The sequence below is a fragment of the Cricetulus griseus genome, chromosome 3 (assembly GCF_003668045.3).
Source record: "Cricetulus griseus strain 17A/GY chromosome 3, alternate assembly CriGri-PICRH-1.0, whole genome shotgun sequence".
Classification (NCBI taxonomy): domain Eukaryota; kingdom Metazoa; phylum Chordata; class Mammalia; order Rodentia; family Cricetidae; genus Cricetulus; species Cricetulus griseus.
In genome coordinates, this window is record NC_048596.1 from 199,247,472 (window position 1) to 199,259,688 (window position 12,217).

Genomic DNA, 12,217 nt, shown 5'->3' on the forward strand with positions numbered 1-12,217 from the left:
AGGTGTCAGCTAGTATTTTAAAGATGCACTAAGGTCTCACAGTACAAAGAGTAGGAGGGATAGGGGCATGTGGCTCAGTGGAATGCTTTCCCAGCATGCCTGAGGTCTTGGGGTCCCACTTTGCACTGTGTGTGTGGTAGCCAACAAGGCTATAGGGATTGGCCCAAGTCATTCCCTGCTTGTTTTGGCCTTTGGTGAGGCAAAGCCAGGCCCTAGGAAGTTGGACTGGCAAAGGAGTTGAGCTGGTGACAATGAGATCCTCCTTCTTGGAAATCAGATGGGTCTGGGATTGGGAGAAGCCTACACATGCTGGAAGGACACCTCTACCCCCAAAGCCTTAAGATGCTTTCCTAAGAGTCAGGGCTTCCTAGTGCCCAATGGGCCCAGACTGGTCTCCTTCCTAGGTACATATCCCAAGTTTAGCTACAGGGTTCCCACATCTATACTCTTGTTTCCTTCCATATGGGTCATAGACAGCCAATGAGGAAGTTATAGCCTGTGAGCAGCTCTGAGACCCATCATGAAGAATAGGAGCAAGGGAGGCAGGACTGGGGCTGAAACAGATGTTGTCTAGCACCAACCTGTCCATCACGTGGCCCTGGAGCATAGTGGGGAGTAGGTCAAGTCCATCGATTATCCTGTCACTGGGTGGTTTCAGGCCTGCAACGGACAGGCTGGTGGTAAAGAGGTCCATGATGCTTCCCAGCTGGTGGCTGACCTGAAATGGATGTAGTACTCCTTTGAGGCTTCCTGAGCAGATGGTATTTGAGGGCTGGAGCCGGGAGACTCTCCTCTGGGTCTGCAGATGTGCACACATGCTCCAACACATACTTATCTGCCACATGCCATGGGGGTCACAGCCAGGGCTGAGCAGAGCTATGGGCCTGGTGGGTGGCAGATGGGACTTAGACTGCACATCTGACCCCAGAGTTAGGCCACAGTTCATGCTCCACTTCTGCTACACATGGATTGGTTGTCATAGCTAGACCCAGAATGCTAGCAGCTCCTCCTAGCTTTTTTTTTTAAATTATTTAAATTATTTATTTTTATTTCATGTGTATTTATGTTTTGCCTGCATGTATGTCTGTGTGAAGGTGTCAGATCTTCTGAACCTGAAGTAACAGACAGGAGCTGCCATGTGGGTGCTGGGAATTGAACCTGGGTCCTCTGGAAGAGCAGCTAGTGCTCTTAACTGCCTAGCCTTATTTTCATCCCCTTCCTCCTGGCTCTTTACACAGAGAGAGCACCACAAGGGACTCACCTTTCAAGGTTCAACTGTAACACTTGACACATGAAAGTTACTATGAGCTTTGTACATCAAAAGAGAAAAAGTCAGGAAAGTCTTAGAAGCAGCAAGGAAGACAGTGGAGAGGAACCAATCCAAATGGTGCTGCCTCCTTTTCTACCCAGTCAGAAGTTCCAAGAGAGCCAGGGGCACAGTAGTGGGCCCACTACTGTTCATCTATGGATGTTTTAGCCCTGTGGGAAGAGTGCTTGATTGTTTTCTGCTCATGTTCAAGGGCAGCCCCAGTCAGTAAGTGGTTGGGGGTCTTTTGTAACTCTGTCTCCTTGTTAACACTGAGCTGTTTCACAGGCTCACCTATCCCCAACATCCTCTAAGTGCTGCTGTGCTGGAGATAGGCAGTGTGCTTATCTCTTTTTCTTGACCTCTATGGCTTGGGAAGGTCAGTGTACGATGAGCAGTCTCTGGAGAAGGGTGTCTGTCGTCCTCTAAGAAGACATGACTCCACAGCAGCCAGTCAGGACCCCAGCGCAAGTTCAGTTTAGACAGCACTCTTCTTATCACTCCTTGCTTGGCCCTCATTCAATTGTGCTAGCTGGAGATACTGTTGAATAAACCTTGAATAAACTCGGCCAGACTCACACCAAGGAACCTCTGTCCCCCTAAAGGCTTGCTGAAATCCTCCATCTCTATGATGAAACTCCAGTCCCTTACTGCCATTGCCTAACTCTGTCACACAGCACCACATCCTGATATCGTGGGGCAGGGGTAGTTTCTAAAGTAAAAATGACCTTGTTTGGACAAACAACTCCAGAAGAGACCCTTGCAATCTGCATGTACTCTCCGCTGTAGTACCTAATTCCTCATTCCCAAACCCCACAACTTCCCCTATAAAAGATGAAACCAGGTTCCCCCAGCCCCCTGCACACCCCTCCTTTCCCAAAGGAAAGTGTCTGTCCTTCACTGTTTGAAATAAAAGTCCCATCTGTTGAGATCTGTCAGACTCTCAACTCTTTCCTGCCTTTTGTTTCTTTGCTGTGTGGCCTGAAATCTAATGGCCATGACTTTTACCATGCAACAAGGTCCTTGTGTGACACTGACACTCTTCTACAGAGCCTGCTTGGGAATAGGACATTCTTACAGGTGCCAGAGTCTCCCTACCTATGGCAGCAGGGGAACAACAGAGGCCCTTTGAAGCCTTTGCGGGAAACAGAGCCTTCTGAGTGGTTCATGGTCTCTTCTAAGTATTTCCCTCCAAACAAGAGGGAATTGGAATGGGGGGGGCAGATCCAGAAACTTTCATTTAGAAAAAAGTAAGAGAAGGAAGGAAGCATGTTCCACGGCTGGGGTGATGGAAAGGAGGTGATCTGATGGCTGCCAATGCATAAAGCTGAGCACACATGCACCAGCTGTTTGTGATACTGTGCCCAACAGCAGGAGGTTGCTGTCAGCTTCTTCAAGATGAAACTGGATTAAAGGCTGCAATTAGACCACCGCTGCCAGGTGAAGCAACAGGAAGGCTAAGTGTCTGCTGCAGGGTAGATGAATGTCAGGGTGCTTTAAGTAAAAACCTCAGTTCTTACAGAGCACAGCCTGAATCCCATGTGACTTCGTTCCAGTGGGATGTCTTGTGGGAAGCATAGTGAAAAGAAAGCCACAGCTCTGGAGCACTGCTATTCCTTTCCTCAGAAGGCAAGGCTGTGTGTCTTTGACTCTAGTATCAAACCTTGGTGCCTCCGGAGGGCATCCGGCAGGAACAGCTATGGAAGCAGATGCTCTGAACCCACTGGACATAAGCACAGTAGGTTAGGCATCCTGGGCCCACAGGCAGCTCCAACTCCCTTTTCCCAGCTGCCCCTCTGCGATTTGCCAGTGCCAAGTGGGGGCAGGGTTTAACCTAGGATTGGATATGGCTCCTCATGGGGGAACAAAGGCCATGCCTGGTGTTCCTTCCTAGGAAAACCTCATGTGTCTCCCACTCCACACCCAATGACAACTGGCTCAGTGCTTTCACAGCTACATGAGAGTTGGAAGTGATGGCACTAGGAAATGAATTTTCCTCTTTTCCGCAGTTGCAGCGATGGGCCAGGTCCCTTTAATAAGGGTCAGATGGTCATGACCAGTCTGAGTGTCCATTAGTATCCCTATATTTCTTCTATATGTGAGGAGTTTGCTGCCATGGGCACTCTGTCCTACAGAGGGAGCTGGCCAGATGACAGGCAGGCCTATTCAACAAACTGAGATCCACCAACCTTCGAGGATCTGGTGATTAGTATGACCTGGAGGTCTCATGTCAAGAGGCCCTAGGCAAAGGGTAGTGAGGGGCAGAGGCTCAAGCAGGTCTAGGTTTAGAAGCTAGACAATGAGGGTAAGTCCCAATTGTTCCTTGGGACACATGGAGACTATCCAAAGCATGGTGAGTAGGAATGTAGGTCCCATGGCTGGATATCTGGGGATTGTTGCCAGTTCTGCTGTAGTAGCTGGCAGGCTGGACAGGTGACCTCCCTGGGCTTCACTTTCCTAATATGTGTAATTATAGGAAAGGGTAAAGACTGTTGTGTCTGACAGAATGACAGCCACCAGGGACATCTGCATTGCAATCCCTGGACTCTGTGGCTATAGGATCCCACACAGCAATAGGCACATAAGATAGTAGGTGGAATTAAGGGTGTGTATCATCTGGCCCCTAGCAGGAGACTGGCCTGTACTATCCATGCAAGTCAGTATTTGTTAGAGTCAGCTATTCTGTCCACCCCTAAGTATATGGAGGCTACCACTGTAGGGTGAATTGAGGAACCCAGAGGGAGACACTGTCTCCAAGACCATTGGTGAAAGAGGCCAGCTGAGGAATAGTGACATGAATGTTAATCTCAGCAGCAAGCACTTAGTGTGGGGACTACAAGTTCCAGAGTGGATTCTTAGACAAGGGGTGGCCTGCCTGGGGCCAGAGCTTAGGAGTGAGGGTGCTGCCTGATATGAAGGTGTCCAGATTGGAGCAAGATACACACTCACTCATTTGAGGCCCCACCTCTAGTCTTTGACACAAAGATATGAGGGTTCCATGTAGGGCTGCAGCTGTCCCTTATGGTAAGTCCACAGAATGTGAGCAGTCAGTTGACTACAGAAGCCCCCTTATCACATGGGCACCAATGTCCCTGAGAGACCTTGCAGGAGATATAGCGTCAGTGTGAAATGCTGACTCACCTGGCCTGCAGCAATGTGCCCCGGCCACCATGCGATTGCAGGTTCTCTCATCCCACCTTCAAATGTAGTCTGCTTCCCACACAGGAAGGGACCATTGCTGCCACCTGGGGGTGAGAGTCACCACCTATCAGTCTCAAGATCTCAGGGCTCAGATCCTTTGGGAATCAGAGACAAACAGCACCCCTGGCTGGCAAGTGGCCTATCCTGACTTCTGAACTCCTGGCTAGGTACATTTGAGTCTTGAGGGACAAAGGACCAGGAGGAGGAGGAGGTCAGGCTGCAGACACAAGTCAGGAAACCTGGGTGGCTCTGACCCAGACAGCTAAAATGCTCTGGACATAGCTTTCCAGAGAGAACAGAAAATTCTTGCCTCAATTGGAGCCACAAGCCTACTAGTAGTCACTGCTCAGAAAAAGGAAACAGCCATAGAAGCCTGTTCCTATCAAAAGTCACAGACACTTACTGATGTTTTTAAGTTAGTGCTCTTAGATGCTAATATTCACAGGCATCATGTATTGGGGAAAATCCTACTTAAAATGCAGCCTACCCCAGCTTCTCTTTGGTCTTTACACAGTCTGTAGGGGCAGGGCACACAGCTAGATTTTGAACAAGGTCCCGAACAAGTCTGTGGGAAGCTGGTAGGGGTAAAGCCCTTTTTCATCTCTCGCCTAGACACAAGGAAGAAATCCAAGAGTCTTGGAGCTAGGTGGGACTGTTCCACAAAGATAGATAGATAGCCATAGCATGTGCTGCTGAGACTCTACCTCAGGCCCCAGGGCACAGAGGTGGGGAGAAACAAAGCGTTTTCCCAGTGAAAAGTCAAACAGGACTCTCATCCGTGGAAATGGCAGTCACTGCGCTCTGTAGCTCCCATGGAATCCTGCTTCTTCTCCATATGTAGCAGACATAGCAGTGTGAACAGAACTCAAACTAGAAGCCTCAACAGCAGCAGCTCTATTCACCCCTCAGCAGGCTAATAGCACTGATGAGAGAAACAGGCATGGATACCAGTAAGAAGAGATGTCAGGCAGAAAGAAAGCTGTATCTGGGGAGGGTGCCTGGGGCCTGAAGGTGACCATATTTTATTATTCTATTTCTACTCCCTTTTTTGTGTTTTTTTTTTGAGACAGGGTTTCACTGTGCAGTCCTGGCTGTCCTGGAACTCACCCTGTAGACCAGGCTGGCCTTGAACTCAGAGATTCTCCTGCCTTGGCTTCCCAAGTGCTGGAATTAAAGGTGTACTCACCACCGCTCAGCTCTATTTCTACTTCTTAAGTTAGTTTTGGGAATGTGGGTTTTTTTTTTTTTTTTTTTTTAAAGATTTTATTTATTTATTATGTATACAACATTGTGCCTCCATGTATGCCTGCAGGCCAGAAGAGGGCACCAGATCTCATTACAGATGGCTGTGAGCCACCATGTGGTTGCTGGGAATTGAACTCAGGACCTCTGGAAGAGCAGTCAGTGCTCTTAACCACTGAGCCATCTCTCCAACCGGGAATGTGGGTTTTTATTTTAAGTGTTTTTTTATGTTTTAAAAACAAGCTCTGACAAGTTTTATTCAAGAAAAACTTTCCTGGTTCATTTTTCATCAGTCTGTTCAGGAATGATTCTATAATATTAGAATTTACCTGGGTGAATGACAGTCAGCATGCATACTCTGTGGTATTGTCTGCATGCTGTGCCTAATTCAATAGAATTGACACTATAATGATGGACACCAGTTTTGGACAATAGAGCATAGCATTCTTTTTTTTATTTTTATTTTATTTATTAAGTGTACAGTCTTCTGCCTGCATGTGCCCTGCAGGCCAGAAGAGGGCACAAAATCTCATTAAGGTGGTTGTGAGCCACCGCGTGGTTGCTGGGAATTGAACTCAGAGCAGTCAGTGCTCTTAACCTCTGAGCCATCTCTTCAGCTCTGAGCACAGCAGTCTATTTCAGATTTCTTCAAAGCTGGGCAGTTGTTGCAAGGATAACTAGTTTTGCTTTGCCTTGTCTAGTTATTGTCAGAATCTGCTGTATCCCAGCATGTAATTCCCACTTTTTTATTTTTTATTTGTATTTTTTGTTTTGTTTTGTTTGTTTTTTCGAGACAGGGTTTCTCTGTGGCTTTGGAGGCTGTCCTGGAACTAGCTCTTGCAGTCCAGGCTGGTCTCGAACTCACAGATATCCACCTGCATCTGCCTCCTGAGTGCTGGGACTAAAGGCGTGTGCCACCACCGCCCGAATTCCCACTTTTTAATAACAAGTTGGAGCCTAGGCTTGACAGAATCCAAGGACTTTTTTCATTTTCTTTATAGCTACCATCTTCTACCCCTGGTGCAGGATGGCCCTTGCCCTCCAACCTACCACACACACAAGAGCAGCTGCTGCGATCTTAGAGTAACTGTTAGAAATACCATTTCCCTTTGTCTAGCACCTTTGACCCCTGAGAGTTGGCATTGAGAGCCTTCAGGTTAGCCTGGCTAGATTTGGTTGTCTTTTCTATTGCTAAACCAGCTTTTCTTTGGTTTCTGATGGCTGTACTGGGTTTCTTTACCTGAAACCAGGAAGCCCACAGGACACTGGGTGGCAGGACTGACTGAGCCACCTGAGGTACCAGAGCCCAGATTGCCTAAGGGCAGTACAGGCTGGGGAGATTGTTGGGCTCTCAACCTTGATTGGGAACTTCATGTTAATAGTTGAGCCCCTGCAGCATAATGGGTGACTGTCCTAGGTTCAGCTCCCAAGACTGAGGATGCTTTTCCAGCCACCTCTGTAGCAGCCAAACAAGCTCTAACCTATCACTACCAGGTATTCTGCCAAAGCCCTGGCTGCCAAAGTCTCTTGTAGCCTGAGGCTGCTGGAAACTAGCTTCTTGCTGATAAGGACCTTCCTGAGACAGCATCTCCTCCCCCTGACACTTGCCTGTTCCTCTCTCTCAGAAGATTCAAATTCCTGTGAACCCAGACCATGTCTGAGTCAGCAGGGTCAAGACCTTGCAGCTAGGTACTCTATTCTGGGAGGCTTCAGTCTGTGAGCCACCTTCTAGTGAGTGACCTAGGGCCAGAGGACAGGAAACAGAACTTGCCTTCTTTGGGAGCAGAAATGAGGGCTGCACCATTATCAGATGTGAAGAAGACAAATGTGTTCTTACTGATGCCCAAGTTTTGCAGAAGGCTCAGGATTTTTCCAACACTGTCATCTATTTCCCGTACAGCATCACCATACCTGCAGGGGAAGATGATATTCTATCAGGCAGTCAAGAGCATTAGTGTGACCCCAATACTAATCTTATCACTTCTGAGATGACCAGTGGGGCAGCTAGCTGCTTTTCAAAGGAAAGTTCTGGCTCGAGTTCAAAGGGTTCATTGCAAACAAAGCAGATAAAACCACCACAACTTTCCTTTCATCACTGATCCTAGGCTGGAGGAGGTAAAAGAGGCATAGATTTTTTTTGTATCTTTCTCTTTTTTGTGGTGCTGAGGACTGAACCCCCTGGAGGTTCAATGGCCTCATGTATGCCAAGCAATCTTCACAACTGAAAAACATCCCAGCTGCTTTGGACTTCCCATAATGGCCCAGAGCACCCACCCAATGATACTGAGCATAGCTGAAGGTCTCAGTGGGGCTTATGACTCACCGCCCTCGATGGCTGGTACCCAAGAAAGGTCTTGATGCATAAACTGGTGCATGAGTGGCGTCAATGGCCCAGTAGAGGAAGAAGGGGCTCTGCCTTGCATGCTGTGTCCTGATGAAGTCCAGAGCTTCCTGTGGGAAAGGCCTCCATTCTCCTCTGCTTCAGGCCATTCATCCCCCTGCCTCCTTGCCTTGGACCAGCCCACTTAGCCTTACCTGTAAATAGAGTTGGGTGAGGTTTGCTTCCCCAGTCTTCAGGTTAATTGGGAATTCTTCATAAAATCTGAAACAAAAAACCAAAAAACAGAATTTAGTCAAGAAAACCCCTTCCTCAATTTTACTGCCAAGTCAGGAATGTTCCATGTAAAACTTGCACAGCTCTTAGGTGAAGATCTTGTCTGAGGTGACAAGGCTCTGATGGCTCCAGCATATAAGATGGGTGTGCTGTAGAGATGAGATAAGGTCCGAAGGTGTAGCTGAGGACACGGGCTTTAAAAATAAATGCATGTGTATAAGTACACATGTACATGTGGGTGTGCATGCAGTGAATGGGTGCACATGTATGTAAAGGATGGAGGACTATCTCCTTTGAGATAGGTTTCTCTCTGTGTGTCTTATTATTGAATTTTTTTTTTTTTGAGACAGGGTCTTACTGGTTAGCTCTGGCTAGGCTACGTAGACCAGGCTGGCCTCAAACTCATAGAGATCTGCCTGCTTTTGTGTCCCAAATGCTAAGATTAAAGAGGTGCACCACCATGCTGGGCCAGAGTCTCTGATTGGCTCTGAAGTCACCAATTAGACTGATGGGCTAGTGAGCCCCAGGAATCCTCCTGTCTCAGCCTCCCCAACACTGGGATTACAAAGGCATGCAATCCTGCCCAGCTTTTTACACTAGCACCAAGGACTGGACACCAAGGTCCTTGTGTTTATGAAGCCAACATGTTATTGATTGAGCCATCCTCCCAGTTCCCAGAGGCTTCTTTTTGAGAGGTGAAGATGTTTTGTCACTGAGTACACCAAGGGCCCTTGAACAACCCACTGCAGATATGAAACACTCATTTTTAAAAGGGCAATTTTTGGCTCAACCTTTAGGTCTGCTGATACAAGAACTTCCACCCACGGAACAAAGGAGGAAGGAAAAGGAAAATTAAGCAATCAAAATTCAAGAAAGATGAGTCAGGTCCTTGACACCAAAGCTACAAGCTGGAGGCATCCCTACAAGGCCTGTCCCAAATGGTCTCCCCTCCAGAGTAGATTTCTTTCTGTGGTAACAATGGAAAGGCCCTGGAGTGACTCACATCAATTTAGCCCCACAGTCTCCTCTCTTGTGTGCAGCTAATAGGCCAACTTAGTGCCTGAAGATGACAGTTACCTCACCAAGAGGGTACACGGGTCCTAGACCCCCCAAAATATAAGCTATGAGCACACTTTGGATGCGGGAGGACCTTTGAGTCACATGTATGAAAGGAATCTATGACTCTGGAAAGGTTAGAAACGGCCTTAGGTGAGACTCCTGGGCGGAACTGCCTAAGAAGCAGAGCTCTCACTTTCAGCACATAGGATACTGATGCCAGCTGGTAGTTCAAGAACACCAGTCCTGTTCCTGGGCAAGCTCTAGATACAAAGGGCAGGAGTGAAGGACACCGGGATGGAGCAGGAGGGAAGGGAAGGGGCTCTGTCTGTTACCTGCCGACCATCTCCCAGTCCCTGTACACAGGGATGTTGGGCTTGACCTTGTTGTCGTAAGGTCCAAAGTGACAGTTGGGGGATCCAAACCACTCATCAAATCCATGTTTCAAGGGATGGAACTGGGGTCTGTGACCTAGATGCCTAGAAACAGGAACCAAGACACTTCAGAGACCCCCCCTCACTGGGGACACTCCAATGTTTTGATCAACAACAATCCTTTACCATCACATTTGCTAACCATATAAGCAATCTTCCAGTATTCCAGCACCCCATGATCTAGACACACCAAGATACAAAAGGCCAAGACCTCACTTCAAGAGGGAGCACAGGAACCTATCTGCCCTCCCCAGACAATGCTATCGTCCAGAGCTCTAAGCATATCCAAAGACATTTCAGCAGAGCAGATAGTGTCCTGACAAAGCCAAGGGTTTCCAGGCACAGCTGAAGATGTCCCAGCACAGCCAATGGCATCTGGGCATACTGTCACACAAAAGAGGGTCTAGGGGTCGGTCCTTCAGGATCTGGAAAGAAACCCTGAAGGATAGTGCATGGAGAGAAATCTCCCCAATGCCTTGAAAGCAGCTGTATGCAAATGCCCATTTCAACTATCTCTAGACTCTAGTAGCTTCCTCCTGCCTTTCTTTACCCCCAGGGACACTTCAAGGACTGTGTTTCTTCCTTAGGTTTCTACTCAAGCAGTTCACCCCTCCATCTGTTAACACAAAAGTCAGAGTATTACCCCAGCTAAGGGAAATCACCAGGAAAGTGACTAGATGGGAAGATGATATAGTGCTTAGGGCATGAACTGATATTGGAGTGAACAAGAAAGAATACGGCAGTACACCTACTCTACTCTGGTGATAGTGCAAGCTATGTGGAGACCTAGAGATGAGAGAGGTCCACAGAGTAAAGCTTCACAGGGTAAAGGGCCTTAGTCAAAGCTGCAGGGTCCCTTTGTGAGCCCCCCCCCATGCAGGTATGACCCCATGTTCTCCCATCCTCCCTCCTTTTCTTTCAGGGACACTTAATTGTATTCCCTCCATCTACTAGTAACCACAGGAAGGTTGCTGAGAGGTGCCACCATCCCAACTCCAAACATCAGTGGGTTAGCAGTTCCAAGTTATCCCTGAAGCAGAGCTTGTTCTTCCTGGGGACTGCAGCTCCTACTGGCTCTTCAGAGCACATGTTAGACTACTACTGACTCCAAACCAAGCTATGTGTGCCATTACCATCCAGCCTGGGACGCAGATCTGTTTATCTGCATTGTGCACGCACACCTGCAGAAAGCCCTTTTCAGGTACAGCTTTTAACACAGAATCCCTGAGGTGGAGAGTCCTTTTCCCAGCTGTACTTGGGATGGGCTCTCTTCAGGGAGGCTCCACCTTGACCTTTCATCCAGGTACAGAGTGTGTAGATCCAAGGTTGCCATTCCATACCATGGGTAGAGTTAAGGGGCAGCAGAGAAGTCTTTGGGAACAACTGGTTGTTCAGCAACTACTCTACCTGCTCTTCAGAGAACAGCTGTCTAGAACTCAGTCTCCCCACTTGCAGGGGAGATTGGCACAGCATGGCTGGCTTGGCAGTGCTTGGTCTGCCTAATGGCTGCACACAGTGACCCTAGAGCTATTCTCTGACCTTCGCACACTCAGTCTATAATCAATCCTTTAGGTACCAGTGCACCACTATGGTACAATGACATCTCAGATCCTTAAGCCAGCCCATACTACTTCCTCTAGGTTGGACACGCTCTCAGGCCCACTACAAGACACTTGCCATTTCTGGACATCGCAGGGCAGATGGGAGAACCCTTGAGTCCATGTCTAGCATTCTATAGCCTTGGTGTAAGAGAAGCATGACTAGTGCCCTGCCTGGACACAGCTATAATTCTATACACTTGGTCCTAACTATGGTTGGTACTAACCAGCAGGTGAGAAGGATTGGAGAATGGGCTGGAGGTCTCTTGAGATTTGTGTTTCAGCCTCATTCACACACATTTGGCTGCTGGCAGATTATGCAGTCTACTTGAAGGAGTCTAGGCTCTGCCCATGCAGGACTTGGTTAGGGAGATGAAATCTAGACCCTCAGTGCTGAGGTCTGCATAAAGCACACAGGGCAGTACTGCCTGCAGTTGATAGCACTGGACTAAATCCTGCTCATAGAAGAGCAACTAAAGATCTGTCTCCAGTCTCTGAGAGCCTGGTCCCACCACTGGCCTCTGCCCACTGCGCCTCTTTCAGAGTCTAGCAGAGTTCTTCTTGGTAACCTCTTTCCTAACAGAAGTCATCCAGGAAGATCAATAGCTCTGTGGAAACTTGTTTCCTGTTCAGCTCTGGCCACTTCAGTCTCTGACATCAGGAAGCTGTGAACCTGGCAGAACTGTCAGGTAAGAGACAGGCATCTCTGGTTATAGTGGGGCCTCCAGATCTTTCTTGCTTGTCTCTGTCATGGTTCCCTGCCTGG

At 48.2% G+C, this 12,217-nt stretch overlaps 1 protein-coding gene across 5 annotated transcripts in view; it reads right to left on the minus strand.

Annotated features, from left to right (window-relative positions):
• Nucleotides 1-12,217, minus strand: part of Galns (galactosamine (N-acetyl)-6-sulfatase) — a 39,276-nt gene that overhangs the window by 18,753 nt on the left and 8,306 nt on the right. For 4 of the 5 annotated variants that reach the window (XM_027410647.2, XM_027410643.2, XM_027410645.2 and 1 more), the window contains exons 5-10: nt 9,755-9,898; nt 8,285-8,351; nt 8,073-8,200; nt 7,521-7,660; nt 4,448-4,551; nt 582-718 (exon numbers count right to left, since the gene is read on the minus strand). In XM_027410647.2, the coding sequence (XP_027266448.1) occupies nt 582-718; nt 4,448-4,551; nt 7,521-7,660; nt 8,073-8,200; nt 8,285-8,351; nt 9,755-9,898 (720 nt within the window). The remainder of the gene's footprint in view (nt 1-581; nt 719-4,447; nt 4,552-7,520; nt 7,661-8,072; nt 8,201-8,284; nt 8,352-9,754; nt 9,899-12,217) is intronic. The other variant, XM_027410648.2, reaches the window with a different exon arrangement.